Source organism: Erigeron canadensis, chromosome 6 (assembly GCF_010389155.1).
Source record: "Erigeron canadensis isolate Cc75 chromosome 6, C_canadensis_v1, whole genome shotgun sequence".
NCBI classification, from domain to species: Eukaryota; Viridiplantae; Streptophyta; class Magnoliopsida; order Asterales; family Asteraceae; genus Erigeron; species Erigeron canadensis.
Window position 1 is genome coordinate 31,326,182 of NC_057766.1, and position 24,527 is coordinate 31,350,708.

At 34.6% G+C, this 24,527-nt stretch overlaps 3 protein-coding genes and 1 pseudogene across 3 annotated transcripts; 2 read left to right on the forward strand and 2 right to left on the reverse strand.

Annotated features, from left to right (window-relative positions):
* Window positions 1–8,338: 8,338 nt before the first annotated feature.
* Window positions 8,339–9,475, reverse strand: LOC122604692 (F-box/kelch-repeat protein At3g06240-like). Its single transcript, XM_043777562.1, has one exon. It carries the CDS (start codon window positions 9,473–9,475, stop codon window positions 8,339–8,341), a length of 1,137 nt encoding a protein of 378 aa, XP_043633497.1.
* A 5,515-nt stretch (window positions 9,476–14,990) lies between these two features.
* On the forward strand, window positions 14,991–16,553 carry LOC122603822 (putative oxidoreductase TDA3). Its single transcript, XM_043776645.1, has 3 exons — window positions 14,991–15,478; window positions 15,618–15,980; window positions 16,071–16,553. The coding sequence occupies exons 1-3, from the start codon at window positions 15,091–15,093 to the stop codon at window positions 16,445–16,447; spliced, it is 1,128 nt and encodes a 375-aa protein (XP_043632580.1). The 5' UTR covers window positions 14,991–15,090; the 3' UTR covers window positions 16,448–16,553.
* Window positions 16,554–17,739: 1,186 nt separating this feature from the next.
* Window positions 17,740–18,645, forward strand: LOC122604693 (annotated as a pseudogene).
* A 26-nt stretch (window positions 18,646–18,671) lies between these two features.
* On the reverse strand, window positions 18,672–22,854 carry LOC122602841 (asparagine--tRNA ligase, cytoplasmic 1-like). The gene is made up of 6 exons (XM_043775446.1): window positions 22,327–22,854; window positions 20,666–21,256; window positions 20,161–20,417; window positions 19,949–20,078; window positions 19,773–19,831; window positions 18,672–19,106 (listed from the first exon to the last, which is right to left on the reverse strand). Exons 1-6 carry the CDS (start codon window positions 22,804–22,806, stop codon window positions 18,923–18,925), a joined length of 1,701 nt encoding a protein of 566 aa, XP_043631381.1. The 5' UTR covers window positions 22,807–22,854; the 3' UTR covers window positions 18,672–18,922.
* Between the last annotated feature and the right edge of the window lie 1,673 nt (window positions 22,855–24,527).

The window sequence follows — 24,527 nt, forward strand, 5'->3', positions numbered from 1 at the left end:
ATAAAAGTAATGATAAAGACAATACAATAACAACAACAGCAATATCCAATCCGATAAAAACCGGATTTAAGGGAGGTAAGATGTAGACAGTCTTGCCCATATACGAAGATAAAGGGGCTACTTTCAGAAAGACCTCCGGCCAAAAAGAGACAAAGGTTAAAGAGTGTATAGAGTTTAAAAACCATACTTGTCATTCGAGTATCGTCTGATTACAATAAGAGTAGAGAAAGATAACAAAAGAAATAATAAAAACAATATTAGCTAGTAAAGATTTTTCAAAGATAAAGACACTAATATTTTCAATTTTTGAGAGCTGAAAATAAAATTTTAAAAGAAATTTTGTATTACAATCCTAAACTTATCTTAACTACCTTATAAAATATTTAGCCCTCCTATTTTCTTCAAAAAGAAATTTGATCTATCCAAATACTCATTTCATTTATTCATTAATTTAAATATTTTCACTTAATATAACTATAATATTCTTAATACAATTATTTACAACATATATTTAATAACCACGTCACAACCGTCGCCACCACTACTACAATCCGTCGTCGTCGTTATCATTACAACACCGCTTCATCACGTGGGCATATGACTATAAAACTCATGAATTTTTGTTTAAATTTAATGAAGGTCCTAAAATCTAAGCTTCAATTTCACAAATTAATGATTAGAATTGTTCAACATGTATAGGTGACATTCATGATAACTACTTTATCTTCATATTCTAATCAGAGCAATAAAACTTTCACGTGATTTCAATGACCCAAAGTTTAAGCTAATAAAAAACTAAAAAAGAGGCAAGTATAAAAAATATAATAATTTTTTTTTATTTTTCCCATCTTGAACTTTGTTCATGTGATGCGAGGGTGGTTTGCCGATTTCACACATCGAACCGGTTACCTAGAAAGACCTTTAAATATCCGCCCGGCTTTCTTAAGCGTACGGAGAGTCATTAAAACTCATGCCAACCGACCCACTCACCTCCCCAAACGTCAGACCGTGCCATACACTTTCCTCACACCCCCTACCCTTATTTTACTTTCCTAACTTTCTTTTAAAGGTAATTTTTACTTTTACCATATGTTATATCTATACTTGTTTGTTATCAGAAGAGATATTCGTACCACAAAAATCTACCACACATGTATTTTAGTATGTATAGTATATTAATAAAGTTGAACCGTGTAATAGATTTATTAAAATTTGTCGTACGTATATCATTACCCATTATTATTATTATTATTATTATTATTATTATTATTATTATTATTATTATTATTATTATTATTATTATTATACGTGTATTGAGATCGGCATAACCTAACAGGATTGGTAAAAGAATTGTAACCGATTGTAATTGTTAGTATCAAAATTGTGATCGGTTAGTGTAGTATTTTTTTTTTATCATATGAACTAAGAGCTTTATTTCTGTGATATTTTTTTTCCTATTATATAAAGATGTATGTATTATATAGTTGTGTTTTGGTAAAATGTTAGTGTGTAAAAATAATGTATTATTACTCTGTAACTATTAAGGGAAGAAAGAAAGGTGACATACAAAACTGGGTCAGATAATAACTTTTTTTTTGTTTTCTGTGTGTATTTGTGTGTGTTGTCGTCAAAACTGTCACAATTATTAGAATTTACCACCTTTAATGAACTCATTTAGTAGTTAACAATACATGGAATAGCATAGTAAAAGTCACACTCAAATTCACTAGTAGATGAATAATGGTTGAGGAGGAATAGAAACAGAAAATAAACACCAAAGAAGCTAGCTAGGGAGGTGGGCAAGATGCCAATCCGATTCCTAATACTCGAATGCATTGTACATTTGTAGTACCAACTACCAACTAACGTTGCCATTATGATCTGATTGTTTAATTAGCGAAAGGCTCTGCTTTTTTAATTTTATATATGTAGATCAAATCTATCATGTAGGAACTCTTTAGGGTGGGGGAGGGCTTGCCCACTCCTCCCCTTCCCTCCCCAATTTTTCTTCTCCCCCCTTCCTTCCCCTAATGCTAGGAGCATCTTGCCACCTCTCTCCTCTCCACTCTTTTCTATTTAATTTCATTTTTATTTATTTTATTTCAAATAATAACTAAAACTATTTTATTTATTTTATTCAAATAAAAACTAATTTTTTATTTTTTAAAAAAATAAAAATTACTCTAATGTAAAAACTATTTTTTTTCAGTAATTAATTTTATGACTACAAAATTTTTATACACCAATAATAATAATAATAATAATAATAATAATAATAATATCTTTTGTCTTTTTCACTTCATCTTCTCCAGCACATATATACATATAGTATATACATAGATCTGCTTCCAGGTATAAAAAAAAAATAAAAAAAAAAAAGAAAAGAAAAGAATCCAACGGTCATCAAAAGCGACAGCAAAACCGGCACCACACTCCCCAAATCCCTCCCCACCCTCCCGGTACCGATACGACGGATTGGTGTTCAGGCCGGTACCGGTCCCCTCCCCTACCCACTCCGTCCACCCTTAATAAAAAAAAATAGATTGATAAGAACCGTTTGATCCCATGCATTGAATTGGTACTCACATAACTCTAACAGGGATAGTGTCAAAGTAAGTCATTCACTTAAATTTAATTATGTCCCTGATAAAATTTAAACCCAAGTTCCTCTTAAAAAGTAATAACCGGTGACCAACTCTTCTACAAAGAACTGATTAACTCTTATCAATACTCATGTGTATAATGTAATTTTAAATCAATTAATAGATAATAGACCGAGACTACTTGTTTCTTTTTCTTCTATTTTTTAATTGCGTTATCACTTGAAAAGACTAACTGATGGGTCACGTACTCACATATGTGTTTAGTCGTGTGATACAACAAACTCTATATAAAATTTTTGTCCATCTTCTTTTTTAACAAAACATGACAAATTAGTTGTTAATACTTAATAGTAATAAATGTTTAAACTTTAGCTTTTTTTGTGTGTTCATATTATGTTCACTTCCTACGTCCTTTCTAGTCGGTAGTTTTTGTAGAGTGATTATTATATTTTTTAATAGAATAATTTGATACCATGAGATCGGATATTATTCTCACACGCTTATACCAATTAACTAGTTATTTCTCATTATCACTTACTACCCTCTCATAGTTTATCAAGTTGTCATAGATTATCCTTTTGTCTTCTTTTTCTCTCTTCATGTGAAATAGGATTTGTTTAGAGATATGTATGCATAGTCACAAAATCTGTATAAACAGAGAGAAAGTAGATGTTATGAATCATGAAATTTCACTAGAAATTAGGATGCATCAGACAATAGTAACAAGATTGCTAGAGTAATAAAGAACATGACATAATGCATCGGCAACAAATTAAATCAAATCGTCAGCGACTCGACGTGTAAAAAAACCCAAAATAGGTTCAACAACCAATTTTATTGCCATGTATCTGTATCAAAATGCAAGTTACCTCTACATGTATGATGTATTCATCTAAAACTTCGCGTCGATACAATTAGTTGTTTAATACTTCTGTCATTTTTATAGTTAAGGGTAGGAAGTGCCAATTTCCATTATTATGTGCATATATGGACCAATATGCAAATATCTTTTATATGTCATTTTGTCCTAACTTGATATTGCATGCCAGATGTTTTAGAGTTTTTAAACATATCCATCTATTAAAATAAGGGTCATATTTTATGTAACTACTTTAGTCTATATAGTATCATTTTAAAAGTACTCCGTGGTATTTTTCCTGAAGACAAAAATAATCTGTCTTAATATTGGGGAAATATATCACTAAGAATAAATTAAGGAGTTAAATGCAAGAATGGTCCCTGTGGTTTGTTACTTTTTGCAACCGCAGTCCCTCTTTTGATTTTTTTGCAACCTTGGTCCTTGAAGATATGTTTCAGTTGCAATGGTAGTCCCTCACTAACGAAACCGTTAGTTAATGTCGTTAAGTTTCTCATGTGAGTAGCACATGAGAGATATTAATGTCCTTCCTCCAACATAAACAGACGGGTGTTCAAAAGTATCCGTATCTGAACCATGATCCAAAATTTGATCTGATTTTCTTTGAAAAGTTGGATACAATAAATTTTGGATTCAAACTCGGATAGTGATTTTTGAAAAGTTAAATATCTGAAAAAATCTAGATTTTTTTTTTTTTTGTTAAATTTCAATATCATTTTTTTAAAATTCGAAAATATCAAAAGATTTTGAAAAATCCTAGTTTCAATATCCGAAAGTATCCAAAACGTTAGTCTCAATATCTAATAATATGAAAATATCTATGATATTTTTTTTTTCTAAAATTCAGATACTTAAGATATTTTTTTTCTAGGATACTCATTTTTTTTCTTTAAATTCGGTTATCCGAATTTTGGATATTCAAAATTTCATATATTCAAAATTTCGGATAGTGGATTTGAATATCCGAAATATCTAAAATTTTCAAGATAAGATAGGAATAATATCCTTTTTAGATATCCGAAATTAGTCGAATATCCGACTTTTGGACATTTGAATATCCGAAGTTTTCAAAAATTTTTACCTAAATCAAAATCCAAATCTGAACCGAAACTAATATCTGCTATTTCACATAATACCGTATTAGATTTTTAAATAACGTGTTCAGATACAAATACTTTTGAACACCCTTATGTTTGTGTAGCTGAAAGGACATTAATACCCCTCATGTGCTACTCACATGAAAACTTAACGACACTAATTAACGATTCCGTTAGTGAGGGACCGCCGTTGCAACTGAAACATATCTTCAGGGACCACGGTTACAAAAAAATTAAGAGAGAGACTGCCGTTGCAAAAAGTGATAAACCACGGGGACCATTCTTGCATTTAATAAAAAAACTAACTACTAACATAACTTACATCCCAATTTATACATGGGAGATCATGAAACCATAAATAAAATAAATTAATTACATTGGAAAACAAAAGGCCAAAATTAAAATTAAAAAAAAACAACATAATTCTAGAATGTTCCTCATCATTTTCCCCTTCTTTAACAAAAACTCGTCCTTGAATTTTGACTTGAAACCACCGGGATCAAACGGAATCATATCATTAACGCCATCAATCTCAGACTTTTCACCCCGAGAAATCTTTTCTTGAACACTGGGAACAAGATTCAAGAACTGCAGAAACTTCAGAAAATCATAACTGTTTTCCCACAACTACGCAAACATGGACGGACCTAACACACTCATTCATACATCGGCCCGTTTTATAAAATGTAGACGTGAAAACCAAACCGTAGCCAACAGTAATACCCAATTAACCCTTGGTATTTTCATCACACTGGTTATTATGATTCGTAACCTGGGCACGACTATATATTTATGGGTTAATTAAACTGGAAGAAGATAATCAGCAATTACCCGGCAATTTAACTTTCCAAACAACGAAAAAGCCATACGATGATAAAACAAAAGTGTTGTACTACAATCTCATGAAACATAATAACCAAGTAAGAGTTCAGAGAGCCATGATTAATTAAAAGATAGCAGCAACAAAGACGCAAAGCACGTATGTATAGAATAAAAGAAAAAGACCATCACGTTTCAAGATCCTTGGAACCCGCCTTATGATGACATTAATTCTTCTTTGCCATAGAAATAATTATAGTTTTAGAGCTAGATTTAATCCATGTGGTTAACACGATAAGGAGATACAAGACTCCGCACATACATAGGGGCACCAATATACTTCCCAGGGTTTGACAATTTCGGTGAATCGGGAATAGAGTAATCGTCTTCGTTCATGCGGTATACAACCTCGTACTTATAATTATCCGGCAACAATTCCCAATAAGATTCAATGTCGCTTTTTAATACCCATATCTCGGTGGACGGTGATCTAACATAAAGGCACAGAGATCCTTCCATGACCCCCAGGGTGTAGCGAGTACCACATTGATATACAGAATGGCCTTCTGGTAGTCGAATACTTAAAAATTCCTCACGAGATAAATCAAAAGAAAAAATGGCTAGCTCTTTAGTTTTAGGATTCGACATAACCCAGTGAAGTGCCCCGTCACATAAGATGCCGGAAACAGTATCAGAATTAGTACATACATAGCCATATTAATTTTATAATGAATTTCCAAACACATGTTTTTAAAGAAAGAACACAAAAACGTGTGCTGGTTTCCGTCACACTGCCTACTACAATCTTGTAGTCATTGTTGAATGAATCATAACCGAAGCCCCAAACCAACCGCTCCCACCTTCGGTAATTCTTCAAATAAGGTTCGGGTGGCCAGGGGTTCAAGTATTTTGATGGTCTGTCTAGTACATGGATTGACAACTAAAAGTTGAAAACCTTCTTCGGGAGAGACGCATACAAGACCATTGGCAGAACCAAGCTGTTTTCAATATATAAAACAACCTTTTCCGGTGATCCTTTTAGGATCGTTGATGTGTTTTAAATGAGATTCAATAAAATAAGGAGAGGAGATTAAAGAATACCATTACTTACAAACGCCCTTCCATCTCTTCAGCATCCGATCGTATGAGGATTTGCTCCATCATATCATTATCAATATCATCAGCCGCCATTAGACACGTACAAACCTAAATTTAGTCTTCTGGTTTGGAAACACATGACGGCAGGATTTAATTAATTTAATTGCTGCGCTCAACCAATCCTAGTATAATAATAATGTAGGTTTACAAAACAAATTAAAAGCCCAATAACAACAGGCCCCATGCATCATCCCAAAACACACTACCAATCTAAGTTTTAATCAACGGGCGATGGTGGTGGTGTTGGTGACGACGGGCGGTGGTAGCGGTGTTGATATTAATGTAAAAGTACATGATTAAAAGGGGTAATGTACAAAAGCTAAGTTTTAATCAACGATAATAAGGATGATCAATATATTTGACATAGTAGAGTAATTTAGGAGGTTTTATGCATTTTTTTTTATATATAAAAAAAAAAGATTTATAGCATTTGGTCACACTTTGGATCACTTTGACCCATTTGAGATGTTTCTTGTCTATCCGTTTAACCCATTACTTGTGAGATGTAACACTACCCAAATCAACCCTTTAGTTTTGTCAACTCTAACTATATATCACGAGTTGGATACGATATCTCATTTACTTGGTCAGTTGGTCGTGAAAATGCAGGTGGTGCGCATACAATTGGATTAGCAAGTTGTGCAACATTTAGAAACAGATTAATTATTTACATCTCGCTCATGATATATAGTATGTTATTGGACCCCCGACATGCATGGTATCCGGCCTTCAGGATCTATGTCCACTAAACAGAGATGCTAGTCCGACAGCACCTCTGGACTAGCTGGAACTCGACTTACCTATTTGAAACATACTTATTACTACTTCCAAAACTTGATTTTGATGGAAGGGGGATTCTGAAATCTGATCAATCCCAATATTTGAGTGACCAGGGTATTTCGACCTAGTTCAATTCTACAACGTAGTCTTTAATGAGTATGCAAATTCAAAAACACCACGAAGTGAAAATCGGTGGCTCGGCCTTCGTTGGTTGGGAGTTTTTCTCGTTTCTTGGATCAGCCTAATCGGCACGAGGTTTTTTTCACTCCTTTTTGTGGTCCTCGCAGGTAATGTCCCGGGAAGAGTCTAGATTTTTGTTACTTTGATCGTTTATCTCTAGATTGTTTATGTAATTGTATTTTTGGGCAACTAGTACCTTGCTATGTTGCCTTTATATTAATATATCATATTTTGCCGTTCTAAAAAAAAATATCAAAACGGGGATCGAATAGATACAATTCCCTCATTGGATCAGCACAATATATTGGCCTTTTTACACTTGGAGCTTAGGAAACTTATTACACACTCTTTCGTACATAGGCCCGTTTTGAAAAATCTAGACGTGTCAACCAAAACACTAATACCCAACCCTTGGTATTTTCATTACACTGGCTATTATAATTCGTAATTACCTGGGACACGACTATATATCTATGGGTTAATTAAACTGGAAGAAGATAATCAGCGATTATTCGAGGGTGTAACTTTCCAAACTATCCTAGGTTGATATATGTATAATATATAATAATATAATATGTCAAGAACTCAACAGCTACTGAAATTGAACTAGAAAATATTGAAACAACGAAAAAGTGTTGTACTACAATCTCATCATCAAACATAATAACCAAGTAAGAGTTTAGAGCCATAATTAGTTGAAAGAACCATCAAACCATCGGTTTACTGAAATCCAATTACGTACAAACATACTAGAATTAAACTATTTGAAGATGGCTGGATTTGTAGTGTTAAAGAAGAATCAAAAAGGTCATTCATGTTATCTTTTACCACTGCTTTATTCTTCTGCGAATTAATTTCCTTTGATTAACTGATGGAGTATCTAATAAGCTAGCAGCAACAAGGATGCCAAGCAAATTTGTAATTACTAAAAGAGGATGACAATGACGTATCAAGGTCCTACGAACTCGCCTTACTATAACATTCTTCTTTGCCATAGGAATAACTAGAGATTTCGAGCTGGATTCCATGTGCTTAACATGATAAGGGGATACAAGACTCCTCACATACATATGGGCACCGATATATTTCCCAGGGTTTAACAATTCCGGTGTATCAGGAATAGAGTAATCGTCTTCGTTCATGAGGTATACAGCCTCGTACTTGATCACATAATCATCCGGCAACATTTCCCAATGATGTTCAGTGTCGCTTTTCAATACCCATATCTCGGTGTACGGTGATCTAACAACATAAAGGCATAGAGATCCTTCCATGACCCCCAGGGTGTAGCGAGTACCACGTTGAAATACAGAATGGCCGTCTGGTAGTCGAATACTTATAAATTCCTCACGAGATAAATTAAAAGAAAAAATGGCTAGCTCTTGATTTTGAGGATCCTTCATAACCCAGTGAAGTTTCCCATTACATAAGATGCCGGAAACAGAATCACAGTTAGTACAGACAGACTCATATTCTATAAAGAATTTCCAAAGACATGTTCTTAAAGAAAGAACATAAAAACGTGTACTGATCGCCGTCACATTGCCTACTACAATGTTGTAGTCATTGTTGAATGAATCATAACCGAAACCCCAAACCAACCGATCCAACCTTCGGGCTCCGTCCAAATAAGGTTCGGGTGGGGGTTCAAGTATTTTGATGGCCTGTCTGGTGCAAGGATTGACAACTAAAAGTTGAAAACCTTCGGGAGAGACGCATACCAGACCATTGGCAGAACCAACCACAAACAACCTATTTTCTCTAAGAGAACCTTCCCCGGTGATCCTTTGAGTAAGCTGCTCAGGATCTTTTATGTGTTTTAAATAAGATTCAGCAAAATAAGGAGACGAGATTAAAGAATGCCATGACTTACAAACGCCCCTGCATCTCATCAGGTCTTTTACATCCGATCGTATGAGGATTTGCTGAATGATATAATCACTAATATGATTAGCCGTCATTAATTAATTGGATACGAACCTTAATTAGTCTGTGGGTTCGGAAACATATATGACGACCCGATTTATTTAAATCTGCACTCAAGAACCAATCCTAGTTGTATAATAATGCGTGTTCTTAAACTAAAAGCCCACAGCCCAAATACAACAGGCCGGCCCATCTTCCGAACACACTATGACACTACTATATTCATTCATTCCCACGTATGTACTACCATATGTTTTTAAACTAACACATAGATACGTAACTCTTTTATTATTATTAGACAATACCCACGTATTTTATAACGTATTAATTCAAAGTCCAATGCGGTTTAAAACGTATATACGTAACTCTTCTATTAGTATATAACTACACAAGACAGAAATCCCTGTTCTCGTTGTGTGCCTGCTCTACAAGACACAAATCCCTACTATTTGAAGAGGTATTTGTGTAACTTTTAAAGTTTAAAAGCTTCGTCTAAAAGTTAAAGCTTTTGAAATGCTACCGTTTCATTTTGAAGAATAAAAAGCTAAAGCTATTCAAACAAAGCTTTTAACATTTAGGAACTTTTAGTTTAAAATAGAGTTAATTGCAGGATTCGTCCCTGTGGTTTACCCGCTTTCGTGGATTACATCCCTACTCAAATATTTTAGCCAAATACATCCAAACTATCAAAATTAGTTGCATGTTCCATCCCTATGGTTGACGGCGTCAAATTTTCTCCGTTAAGTTAGATCACGTGCCCCTCACATGAGGGCACTTTGGTCTTTTCCCTCTTTGTTCTTTTTCCCCATTCTTCAGCTTCATAACCTGATCTAATCCATCAAGAAAAACAAACACATTTTCAACTCAATTCCACCACTCTAATTTGCAAACACCAAAATCAATATTTTCAAACACCAGAAAATAACTATCCATCTAAATCCAATGTTTATCTTCAAAAATCCCAAAATGACATCCGGATCTAAAGTAAATAAAAGAAATCGAACAATTTAGAGCAAAACAAAAACATTTTATATCAATTGTAAAAATCATACTGACGGGCAGATCAAAACCTATACTTTAATCTCCATAAATTAAATATTTTTCGATAATCCTGGATTTAAACTCATCGTCATTCATATTCCATAATTATACAATTTCCTAACATTAAAGTCCCAAAAATAAAAGTTGCTTAAATTAAGGATAATGTCCAAACTATAAATTAAAAACCCCAAATAAAACTTGGTTAGAATATAAAGTCCACCATTTTAATAAATTGAAGGTAAAACTATAATTAAAGGAGTAAGATCATAAACACAAGTGGTTGTACCCGAATACTACCCATATGGTAGTCCTCTTGTTGGATCTTACTATCTTGCAAGCTTTTCCTTAGAAAATGAGATCCTCAAAGTGGTACGTCATCTTTCAGATAGATTTGTAGAGTTTTATGGTGATGGCGGCAGGAATTAAGTAGCAATAACACCAATTAATAAACCAACAAATATGAAGAAGATTCGAGGTGACATTTTGCATTTTTTGATCTTTTTATATGATTGTTTTGTTTGTAATACTACACTACTAGTTTTACACAATATATATGTAACTTTTGATGATGAATCTATTTTCTGGATGTGAAAGAGATGGTGATGATATATATATATATATCTTGGAGAAAAGTTTTTCTTTGGTATCAATTTTCAGGAAATTTATATAGAGAGATCTAGTAAATAAATTTGTTATAGCTAGATTTATTTTTTGATTTTAATGATGGTCATGAATTGATGATTGTATATATTTGTGTGTGTTTTGTTGATAGATCGATTGGGTTTTAAAGCTGAATAATGGGGAAGAAGAACAAAGAGGGAAAAGACCAAAGTGTTAGGCACATGATCTAACTTAATGGAGGAAATTTGACGCCATCAGCTACAGGGATGAAACGTGCAACTAATTTTGATAGTTTGGATGTATTTGGCTAAAATATTTGAGCAGGGATGTAATCTACGAAAGTGGGTAAACCACAGGGACAAATCCTGCAATTAACTCTTTAAAATAAAATAGTTAAATACGAGAATGGTCCCTGTGGTTTATCACTTTTTGCAACGGTAGTCCATCTTTTGATTTTTAACAACCATGGTCCCTGAAGATATGTTTCAGTTGCAACGGTGGTCCCTCACTAATAGAATTGTTAATTAGTGATATCGCCTATTTTAAACATATTTATTTTACGCGACATCATTTCTTTTATTTATTTTATGTTTGTATTATTGTAAATTTTATAGACTTTTATACTTAATATGTGTTTTTATTGGATTATAGGTCTATAAGACGAAAGATGATAAAAATGAGCTAATTGAAGGTTATTTATGAAAAGATCAAGATTGGAGGATTAATTAGAAGACTTATGTCACGTTTGTTTCACAGAATTTGATGGAATCTGATGGAATTGGAATTGAATTCCATTCTTTAGTGCTTTTGGTTATTCAAAGAAAAAAGAATCTCATTCCGTAGGAACGTAAACATTCCATCATTTGATGGAATTTCCATTCCTTGGGTATGGAGAAAGGAATTTCATTCCTTCCATCACTTGAATTCTCAAAAAATCAAAAACATTCTGTCAAATTCCATTCCTTCAAATTCCAATTCCTTTAAAAGATTCTATTCCTTCCAAAAACATTCTATGAACCAAACGTGCCCTTAGAGTAACAAACATTTACAAGCTAGACTTCTTTGGTAATTTGAATATTGTTAGTTGGGCTGGACTAAAGAAAAGAAGCCACATGGGCCGAAGCCCATTCCTTTCCTTGTGTCTCAATGGAGCAGCAGCCCACTTGGGCTAGATTAGTCGTAGAGCCCAGCCAAGAAAAAAGAGGCCACAGCCTTTTGTTTTGTAAAAATAGGTCGGCAGGCATCATCTATATATATCTCGACAATTTAGGACGAGAGGAGTTTTTAGGAGCATATCATAATCTATCGTCCAATATAACAATAAAAAAAGGGTGTTTTTGAATTCGGAAGGGAACTGGACGGCTAGTAAGAAGGAACGAAATTTGGGAGTGCTCAATTAATATTGAGGTGGTTCGTGAATCGGTGCATACGAGAGATAGCAAGCAAGGGAGTAATTTTGCATGATCTTAATGGTAACTTAGGTTGTGTAGAAGTTATTTTGATTGCTTGGTTAGAAGCGATTGTTTCTATGACGGGTACGGTAGAAAGTAACTAATAGTTAATAAGAGTTAACGAGTTAATGGTTGGGTAGAATCAATAGACACAATTGTTATCTAAATAACCAAAACAATTAGTTATCTAGGAAAGTTATGAAAGGCGTCTTGGGGTACCGGTCTTAATAATGGAACTAGTTAATTAAGAGGATTGAATAAAGTAACGAACTTGACGGGTACGGGGCGAGTCTTTGTTTAGTTCTCAGTTATTAATTAACATATTTGAATTGGTTTTTAACTTAAGTGCAACCTAAATAAGTTGTGTCATGGAGTCGAAGTAGATGATCTTTTAATTAATATTGATATTAAAATTTCTCTTTTCAATTAATTCTACGGAATTACTAACTTTTTCAAATTAACTAACCGCTTCCAAAATCAAGATGACGTGGTGTCTTTAAAAACCAAACTCTTTTTAAAACTGCATTAAACTCGCTTGCTCTAAATCAGTCCCTGTGTTCGATCCTGGACTTACTGATAGCTTTACTATACATGATAAGGTACACTGCCTGTGTGTAGAAGTCTAACTATTAGTATTTTCTTGTTTATAAATTTAAGACTAGATTTTACACATCAATTAGTGTCGTTAAGTTTCCCATGTGAGTAGCATATGAGGGGTATTAATGTCCTTCCACCTACACAAACATAGGGGTGTTCAAAAGTATTTGTATACAAACACGTTATTTAAAAATTTAATCTGATATTATTTGAAATGTCGGATATTCAATTTTCGATTTGGATTTGGATTTAGATTTAGGTAAAGATTTTTGAAAACTTCCGATATTCGAATATCCAAAAGTCGGATATTCGACTTTTGGATATCCTAAATTTCTAAATCAAATTTTGGATATCCAAAAGGGATATTATGCCATCATATCTTGAAAGTTTTAGATATTTCGTATATCCAAAACCTTTGGATATGTGTTCGGATATTCAAATCCACTATCCGAAATTTTGAATATCCGTAATTCGGATGGCCGAATTTTAAGGAAAAAAATAAGTATCCAAGAAAAAAAATATCTCAAGTATCTGAATTTTAGAAAAATAAATAAATAGCATAGATTTTGTTGTATTATTAGATATTGAGACTAACGTTTTGGATACTCTCGGATATTGAAACTAGAATTTTTCGATATCTTTTGATATTTTCGAATATTTTTGAATTTTAAAAAAATGATATTGAAATCTAACCAAAAAATAAATTCTAGATATTTTTATATATCAAAATATCCGAAACTTTTTAAAAATCACTATCCGAATTTGAATCAAAAATTTATTGTATCCAACTATTCATAGAAAATATGATTGAATTTTCGAATCATTGTTCAGATACGTATACTTTTGAACATCCCTCTGTTTATGTAGGAGGAAAGACATTAATACCTCTCATGTGCTACTCACATGGGAAACTTAACGACACTAACTAACGGTTCTGTTAGTGAGGGACCACCATTGCAACTGAAACATATCTTCAGGGACCACGGTTGCTAAAAATTTAAGAATGGGACTGCCGTTGCAAAAAGTAACAAACTACGGGGACCATTCTTGCATTTAACTCAAAATGTGCAGCCATATAACTTATTGCCACGAGATGCATAACTTGTTTTAATAGTAAAAAAATAATGGACCAACTAAATAAGAGCATCCTCAACGGTAACTTTTCAAAGCTTTTTTAAACAAAAATATGTAAGAGTGTGTAAGAGGTTTTTTTTTATAAAAACTTTTATACCCCAATGGTAAAAAGATTTCAAAAGCTTAAAGTTTAATATAATATGATTTTTTAGATGAGAGAGGAAATGAAAGACTTGATGTTTGTCAATATATTGCTCTTGTTTTAATCTATCTCTACACTAAATTAATGCATTTTATTCAATTTTAAGCTTTTAAAAGCTTTTTTTCATTGGAGTGGAAAACTTTTTATAAAAAAAACCTCTTATACACTCTTACATAATTTTTGACAAAAATGCTTTTTTAAAAAAACAACCATCGAAGATACTCAAATACTGGAAACCACAACGCTCCTGGGTGGTACCCCGCCTGTCATAAAAACCATCTAGATAAGGATCTAATGTAAGCATGAAATTCACGATATGTTAACAAACAAAATAGTTAATCTTGTATATATCCACAAGATAGAATCTCATTTCTACAAGTAAATAAAACGTGCTTTCTTTATTATATACTTATTCACAAAAATGAAGATATAATTTTTTATAGTGACAGTATTACTAACTTAGTAATTTACTATATCAAGTATGAATGATTGCGTCAATCATTGTAAACATGAGATTCACGAGAAATATATACAAATATTAATCTTTTATAATACGACCAAAAAGCCTTCAGCCATTATATACAAATTTTTGGAACATAAGGACTTTCATTGCACAACTTTTTATTCAAGAAAATTTTGGTATTTTGTTTAACTGTTTGATTCAATGGGTGATAATGGGTCACAACATGAGCCACCGAAGCGAGTGGTGGTTTGTGGGGGAGGAATTATCGGAGTTTGCACAGCTTACTATTTAGCAAAGAAAGGAGCTAAGGTAATTCTCATTGAACGATCAGCCATAGCTGGCGCGGCATCAGGGAAAGCCGGGGCCTTCCTTGCACGTTATATGTGTGACGGCGGGCCACTTTCATCTTTGGCCCGTACCAGCTTTGATCTTCACGGTTCACTAGCTAAAGAACTTGATGGAGCTCGATCCTATGGTTACCAGCCCTTTACAACCTTCACTCTCGTTTCAAATGAATCAGACCAGCCATCCAAAGGTTCTAGCTTACCTTCATGGATAGACGGCCCATTTAAGCAAGGAGAAATCACGGGTACTGCTTAATTACAGAATTACATTTTTACTTTTAACGGTTTTAGGCCTCGTACATTTAAGTCAAAAGACTCAAAAACCTTATCCATTAATTTACATCATCTGTCTCTTATGGATTCAATTCGGACTTGTTCTATTAGGTACTACAGAGACCACAGCCCAGATCCATCCGCGGTTATTCACATGTGCTTTATTAGCCAAGGCGGTGAAGGAGTATGGGGTGGAGGTTGTGATTGCCAAAGTGGAAAGTGTAGCAGTGGAGGACCAGAAAGTGGCGGTGAAGCTGGACAGAGGTGGAGTTATTGGTGGTGATGCGGTGGTTTTGGCTCTTGGGCCGTGGACTAGTAAGCTTCCAGGGATATCGTCTAAATTTAGGGTGTATGGTAAGAAGGCGAATAGCATAGTACTGGAATCTAAAGATAGTGATATAATAACTACTGATGTGCCAGTTTCTACTTACTATCCAGAAATTGGATTTCCAAATTTCTTTCTGCGTCCTACAGGTAGCTAGCCCATTTTTTTGGTTTTACTCAAATGACTTAGTGTGCATAAAAAGTTTTTATATATTGAGTAAAGTTGATTCATTGACACAGGAGAGGTGTATATCTGTGGACCGTTCCCTGTGGACGCCGAGGTCCCTGATAGCCCAGAGTTGGTTTTTCCTGACCCAGAAGTAATGCAGATGCTCAAGAGAGCTGCAGGTATAGTCTCGAGCCATCTTGCTGAAAATAGTGTGACGGTGAAAAATGAACAAGCTGGCTTGCTGCCTGCCACAGATGATGAGTTACCAATCATGGGCGAAATTCCAGGGATGAAAAATTGCTACGTGTCTACGGGACATTGTTACTGGGGCATTTTATTTGCACCGGTTAGCGGTGTTGCCATGGCAGAGCTTGTGATAGATGGTCAAGCTAGCATTGTTGATCTTAGTTGCTTCAGTCCTAATAGATTTGCTGGTAAAGATAAATGATCAGCTTAAATCTTATTCGCACACATCGTGTCTGTTTTGATTTCTTGAATGCAATGTTGTTTTAAAATTTTATCAAAAGGCAAAGTGACATTGACCATTTCACATAGCAATTGTGTTGTAAGAAGTTATTAAACCCAATAATGATTGTTTTCACTCTTGATTTTAAAAAGTTTTATCTAGATATTTTAGCTCACTTTCACATTAAAAAAAAATATTATAACCTTTGAAAGTTTGTTACTCTCTTGTTACGTAATCTACCCATAGAACTTGCTAAACAACATGGATTTAAAGCATAAAATGAGAATGTACTTTTTGGTTCATACACAATTGTATTATGTAATCTATTTATTTTTTATTGATCTATATACATATTGAATTTTTATAAAAGTACTATACAACAGACATAGTTAGATAATTAAAATTTTGAAAAATACATGATACAATTGACCTTAAACCCAAATAACCAGTTCACCTTCGATTAAATTTGCTTGATAAGGTTTTTTTTTTTTTTAGAACATTTTATCCTACTCCTACTCCTAAATTAGGAGTATACCTGAAAACTAAAAATCTCGAAAAACCCTTATTAATCCACCCCAAAAACATGAAAAGAGGGACTCGAACCCAGGTGGATCCCTGCAAAGGTCAAAAACCTTACCAATAGGCACAACTTCATCCATACATCTTTATCATTTCATTTTGATTTAAATTAAAATGCTTATTCAAATACCACCACCTCAAATGTGGTCCATTGGTTAGGCGACTTGAACCTTGCTGGATAGCATTTTGGTTGTGTCCGGGCACATGATTCGGTGTTCATAGGATACCCCAATTAGGCCAGTATACCTCTAACTTCACTCTAAGTAAAAAACTAACCTGAATAGAAAAAACATCCGTTACCGGTTATTCAAATACTATCTAAATTTCTAATAATAACACGATATCCCAATCTCCATATATAGACAAAGTTGGTTATTCGTATCATCCACCATTTTATTAAATTCAATGGAGAATAACAATCAGCCACCCAAAAGAGTGGTGGTTTGCGGTGGAGGAATTATGGGAGTATGTATGGCTTATTATGTAGCGAAAAAAGGAGCCAATATAACTGCTCATGACCGAATAAACAAGATTCAAATTTTATTTTTATTGATCCAGATTATCAAGTTTCCAAACCAGACATTGACCATTTATTCGATAGTTAGAATTCCACCTGAGTTATTAGGTTTGTGTTATCAGAAAAAGTTCAACCAATGAATTACTTGATCAAAACATACGGTAAATAACAAAACGACATGACAGTTGATTCAGTTACACCTATTTCTATTTGTATCTCGTTTATAGTTGAGAGGTTTACACACCAAAACTCAGGTACCATGGAGACCACAGCTCAAATTCACCCACAGTTATTCACACATGCACTGCTAGCAAAAGCAGTGAAGGAGTTCGACGTAAAGGTTGTGATTGCAAAAGTGGAGTGTGTGGCAGTGGAAGAAGAGGGTGTGGCAGTGAAGGTCAATGGCGATGGATCTGTTTGTGGAGATGCGGTGGTTTTAACTCTTGGGCCATGGACTAGTAAGTTGCCACAGTTGGTTTCTGAGTTTGGTGTTTATGGTAAGAAAGTGCACAGCGTTGTGCTTGAGCCTAAAGATGGGGATGCAATCACTGCTCATGCACTCTTTAGTACTTACTATCGAGTCCCAGGAGCGGATCCAATAGATCCCGAGGTCTATCCACGTCCTACAGGTATCTAATAACAGACCATATAATCAGAGTTACATCCTCATCTTCAACGTATATGAGAGACTTAATAGAAAAACTCTGGTTCCATAACTGCAGGAGAGGTTTATATATGCGGGCCGTCAGGAAAATCCGAGATCCCCGGAGGACCAGAGCTGGTGTTTCCCAATCCAGAAGCCACAAAGGTTCTTAAGAAAGTAGCAGGTATTGTGTCAAGCCATCTCAAAGCAGGTGTAAAGGTGAAAACAGAGCAAGCTTGCTACATGCCTTGAGCCCATGACGAGTTACCAATTATGGGTGAAATTCCAGGGATGAAACAATGCTATGTTGCTAGTGGACATTGGTGTTGGGGTATCTTATTTGGTCCAGCAACAGGTGTAGCCATGGCTGAGCTTGTGTTGGATTGTCAAGCTCGCATTGTTGATCTTAGTTGCTTCAGTCATGCTGGAACTCAAAAATGACTTCTAATTTTCACTCACTGAACTAGTGAACTCTAATATAATGTAGTCATTAAGATTTCAGATAATTTTGTTCCAGTTGGTTTGGCCAGATTACAAATTGTTACAGTGAAAGTAAATAAGTCTTTAACAACACCAAACAGGACAATAAAGAAGCAAGTAGCGACAAATTCTTACATGTGTATCCAAATAGCAATGAAAATACTATGTTGCTGATTAATACTAAAAGCAAAAGGAATGATTTGATGCAATCTAATGTATCTGTATTATCCCATGTACCTTAAAGATCTGCCCTTCCTGGAAACCTAGGGAAAGGGATCACATCCCTTATATTGTCAATCCCTGTAGCAAAAAGAATCATCCTTTCGAACCCTAGACCGAAGCCACTGTGCTTCACGGTCCCAAAGCGGCGCAGATCAAGGTACCACTCGTATGGCTCCAGTGGCAATCCCATTTCAAGAATCCTGCATTCCATGGAAATAGAAATTATGTTTTAAGTACACAACACATCTTTCCCAAGTCAGATTTCCATTACTCCTCCACCAAGCACAAAGCTTGTAATATCATTTTGACTCTAACAGCTAAACTACTATGGATAACAATTTCAACCCAGGTTATGTTTTAACTAACAGTTTATAAGCTTTTAACAGAAGAAGTTAGCTTTAAAATGAACGGGTCATATAAGATGAAATAATCTAATTTTGTATTCATAGTTAATACACTATTTATTTTATTTTTTAAAAAATGACATAAAAGCAGTAATGTAATTACGTATTCATATTTGACCCGCTAATTAGTCGGTAAAAAAGATGCAGACAAAAGTGTTGCGAGACATCCCACAATGTTCCAAAAACCACCAGTATTGGTCCTACAATTTCATAATACCTCCACCTGCTAGAGGATTCAGGACATCATACCTACAAATACTAAAGTCTAAGAAGCATTTGTATATATCCCCACCTAAACTTGCATAACTACATATATCGCCAAAGCATGCTTTAAGGGTATTGTATTTATATTTAAAACTTTTGATTTCGGGATATACGTAACTATCCAAATTTGGTTGGGGAGATATGCAATTCTCCCAAATTTTAGGGGGAAAACAATAGGTGTTGTCTACTTCTACATACCTTTCTTTGATAACCTCGTAGTTCTCTTCCCTCTGGCTTCCTCCTATTAGTTCACCCACCTATAAATACACATTATAATAAATGCATAATGCACGATATTCTCCGATATGACAACCTCAAAAACAAACATGCAAAAAGAACAATGAATTCTTTTTCGTTAAGTATAAATACAATACCTTTGGCACAAGTACATCCATAGCGGCTACCGTTTTCTTGTCAGAGTTGAGTTTCATGTAAAATGCTTTAATTCCTTTAGGATAGTTGTATACAATCACAGGAGACTCAAACTTTGTCTCTGTCAAGTATCTGCAAAATGCAAATTGTGAAATTAGTGAAAGCCATTAAGTGATACAGACAAAGTGATGTCTAATTAGAGCAAAAACAATACTTTTCATGTTCAGATGCCAAGTCTATTCCCCATTCTACTTTGTTCTCAAACTTGTGGCCATTTGAAACAGCCTCCTCGAGGATTGCCACTGCTTCGGTGTATGAAAGGCGTACAAAGTTGGTTGAAGCAACCATTTCTAGCCGCCTAATAGCATTTCTATCGAATTTCTCAACCATAAATTCCATATCATCAAGACAGTTGTCAAGTAACCATTTGCACATAAACCTAACATATGCTTCCGCACACTTCATATCATCCTACATAATTGTAATGAACATGTATTTTGTAAATTGAGACCAAGATAAACATCAGTGTACTCTAAATGATAATAGATTCACATGAAATGCCTTGCGATCATTCCAATGGATTTTGCTACTACTATAAAACTGAGTATTTAAATTAAAGGTGCCTTTACGAATAGTTCAACTCCTGTTGTATCATTTATCAATATCAAACCCACTTCTTCAAATTTCAACAAATGAATGCTTACTACAAGCGTTATTACCTCAATGTCAGCAAATGCTATTTCAGGCTCAACCATCCAAAACTCTGCAAGATGGCGTGACGTATGAGAATTTTCAGCTCTAAAAGTTGGCCCAAAAGTGTAAACATTGCTAAGTGCACAAGCATAGGTCTCAACTTGAAGTTGACCCGAAACGGTCAAAAACGCCTGGCGTGCAAAGAAATCTTGACCATAGTCAACCTTCCCATCCTTCTTTGGAATGCCAGGTTTCATGTTAAACCTCTCTTCAACCTTTGCAAGATCCTCTTTAGCCTTAGTGAGTTCTGCAACTGCAGCTGTTATCGCAGGCTTTCCAGCTTTGTCAGCTTTCAATTTCGCAACTATCTCTCCTTTTTCCTTCACAACACCCTTGGCCATATCCACCTCTTCTTGAGACGGGGGAGGATGTGTAATCAATTCCTTTTCAATTCTTTCCGCTTCATTTATCAAAGTTGTCACCTGAAACATCTCTCCAGCACCTTCACAATCACTAGTTGTGATAATCGGAGTATGGACATACAAAAATCCATGCTTTTGAAAGAAGGTGTGAGTGGCATAAGCCAGTGCATTGCGAATACGTGCAACTGCAGCAATCTGAAACAGAAACGATACATATTAAAACATACATATTTCCATTCTGCCATATTAACCTCATAACATTCATATACTCTGAACTCAAAAAGCATCAAATATAACATGAATATAGCTTTTCTATACTGTGTTATACCAAATGCCAATAACATCATTATTAGAGAACTTGACATTTATATATAAATAAATAAAAGATATTTTGAGGCAGAAAATCATAAGTTTCTCGATCTTGGAACCTTTTTTTCAATTTCCCCAATTTGGGTAATATACTACCTTCATTTCTTCAAACAGGGTAAAATTTGACCAGCTGATCCCTATCAAATAACTAGATCCTAACTTAAGTAACATACCATACTATGCTCGTTTTAATTGGTAACGTCATCCAGTAACCAGTTAGTCATGAGTCACATCATCGTAACTAGGTCCTCAATTTCAGAAAGATAATACACACATTTGTCACAGCATACAAATTTCCTTTCTTAGAGTAACTTTCTTCTACATTTGTTTTTTCTCATTCAAATCTAGTCAACTACCATCTCACACTGTCCATGATCTGACCTTATTTAACACCCACAAGTTACCAACTTTATACACAGATTTAATATATCAATGTAGTTAATTTCATAAATTAAGAAAACAATAATAAACTTACCCAAAAATACAATTTTCCCTAAACTGATATATACATATATAGAGACATGTATAGTATGAAGCATTGCAAAACAAAAACAAAAAAAAAGTACCATTTCACCTTGTAATCAAGATATCAACATATATTATCATTAGTGAAACTATATATCTAAATCTATATGTATAACCTCCATTTTTTCATTACCAAAATTTTTTTTTGTAAAATCATGTCCCAAATTACTTTCCCTAACCTACATTTCGTCGATTATCACTTTTCCGTCAAACTCTTTTTTCTAATAATTCACAATATTCAGATAATCTCTTTATAAGGCAATCGCAAACACAATTCAATATCATAAACATCAACAATTCCATATATATATATATATATAGCAACAATGTATGTATATATCAATCATATACACAAAAGAAAGAAAACTTACAGTGTTGGTCCTCGGACGAAGATGAACGTAATCGCGAAGAAATTCGAGAGTCAAAGCGGTTTTCGGCAAAGGATACTTAGCAGAATCAACAAGTCCAATATCAATAACTCTCAAAACCCTAAGTTCAATCATCTGTTTACCTTGTTTATCTGGAGGTGGCATTTGTAACTCACCTTCCACGTGCAAGCACGTGCCGGTTGAAGTAAACTGGCTCAAGGGTTTAACATCATCAGTTAAGTGAATAATTAACTGTAAGTTTGCTGGACAAGATCCATCGTTAAGTTCCAAGAAAGCAAATGAACCTTTTCCTTGTTCTCTGCCTTTTTTGACCCACCCGCCCACTTTTATGATTTGGCCCGATAAACCTGCGCCGCCGTCGGGTCGGGTTAAGATTGATCGGATTAAGACACGGTTTGAGAAATCGTGTTGTGGGATTGGTGGGTCGGCGATGGCGAGCCTTTCGACGGGGATATCGGCCATTGTGTGTGTGTGTGGGTGCAGTGAATGAGAGGGGGATTGTCTGTGAACCCTAAAATGGGGGTGAAACAGATGTTTATATATCTAGTCCTTGGTGTATTCAGGGTTTTAAAACTTGGGAATCAAGAATTTTGCGTGGTTGACACTCGTGAAATTCGTTGTTACTTTTTGACCCTTGGACTATTCTTATATAGTCTTATTTTCTTTTTTTTCTTTTTTTTTTTTTTTAAAGGTGTGGATCAATTGCTTATAATAGCCCGAAGGCACGACATTTAATTAAGATAAAATTTTGTCCCCTATGCAAGACTCAAACTTGCTTCACTGAAGGACTTTATGTGAAATTCCTTTTAAATGTTCTTCTCATGTCTCAAACTCGAGACCTCCAGCATATAAAGTTGGTGCTCAACCACTGAGTTATGATAAAAAGTACATATAATCTTATTTTCTAGAATTAATTTTTTGCCTTCAAAAAGAATAATACGAGTAATTAGTTTGTGGTTAGAACTAGTGTTTGAAAATATACAAAACTCATTTTATTTTCCAATTGAATGAAATAATGGGTGTATTAGCTAGGCTTTTAATTACTAATTGATATGTGCCAATAATTTTTCTAGCACGCTGAAACCCTATCGGTGGCAAACGGGGGTTCAGCTTGCCTTGGTTTGGATATCAAGGGCAACGATACCATTTGAAATGGCCATACACTCATCACACAAAGATTATTGGCACTTTTTAGACCTAAAAGGTAGGTTTTCAGTTAGTCATTTTTAAAACTAGTCCAAAGAAAGTTGCTGAAGGAAACAAAACTGGCCCTAAATTATCTTGGAACTCCTTGTTTCCAATAAAAAGTAAACTTGCATTTCTGGCAAATCTTTTTCAACTAGCTTCGACCACGTCAATTTTATTATATGTGGGAATCAAATGAACTCACTTGGATGGCTTACTTCTTTGCCAAAAGATTCAGGTTGTATGGCTCAAAGTGTGGAGTTGGTGAAAACAAGTGGGTGCCTAAAGCTTTCGCGTGTGTACTACTATATTGTGGGCAGCATGGGAGTGGTGGAATCATATACTGGATCAGGAGGCGGAGAAAGTTTGCCAAGATGACCTATTTCTGTTAAGCCAACGGTTGTCACCGATTAGGATAAAGATACAGTAGATGCAATCATTGAAAATCAACTACAACACATGGATATTAAATCAGAGAAGCCTTTGCCCACCTTGATTAGGCAAAAAGCCCCTGCCAAATTCCTCTATGTTAAGTGTTAACACCTGCGATGATCATTGTCCCTGATATGGCAAACAGCAGTAACTAACCTATCACATGATGTCCTTAACATCATCAAACAGCTAAAACTGTTATGAGCACAAAGCTACACACATATCAAACAGCCCCTACGTTAAGTGTTAACACCTACGATGATCACCGATTCACCGTCCCTGATATGGCAAACAGCAGTAACGAACCTATCACACGATGTCCTTGACATCATCAAACAGCTATAACTGTTATGAGCACAAAGCTACACACATATCAAGTACTATATTTGTAATTGTAAACTCATATAAGAACTGACAAGACACAGTTAAAATGGCTATACTTTACATCAGAATTAACAACACTCGCAGGCTCAATCTGCAGTTATGCATGAAGAAATGAACTTCTAAACTCAGGTCTCATATTTGTTAATACGCAACACACATATATCCTGTACTTCAGATTAACT

Bases quoted from the DNA above. Each gene is read 5' to 3' on its own strand.
- LOC122603822 (XM_043776645.1), top strand. From the start codon at position 15,091: ATGGGTGATAATGGGTCACAACATGAGCCACCGAAGCGAGTGGTGGTT. The intron at 15,479-15,617 runs GTACTGCTTAAT...TTGTTCTATTAG, and splicing joins TAAGCAAGGAGAAATCACGG to GTACTACAGAGACCACAGCC. The intron at 15,981-16,070 runs GTAGCTAGCCCA...TCATTGACACAG, and splicing joins TTTCTTTCTGCGTCCTACAG to GAGAGGTGTATATCTGTGGA.
- LOC122602841 (XM_043775446.1), bottom strand. From the start codon at position 22,806: ATGGCCGATATCCCCGTCGAAAGGCTCGCCATCGCCGACCCACCAATC. The intron at 20,418-20,665 runs GTAATAACGCTT...ACAATTATGTAG, and splicing joins TAGCATTTGCTGACATTGAG to GATGATATGAAGTGTGCGGA. The intron at 19,832-19,948 runs GTATTGTATTTA...GTGTATTTATAG, and splicing joins TGGATGTACTTGTGCCAAAG to GTGGGTGAACTAATAGGAGG.
- LOC122604692 (XM_043777562.1), bottom strand. From the start codon at position 9,475: ATGACGGCTAATCATATTAGTGATTATATCATTCAGCAAATCCTCATA.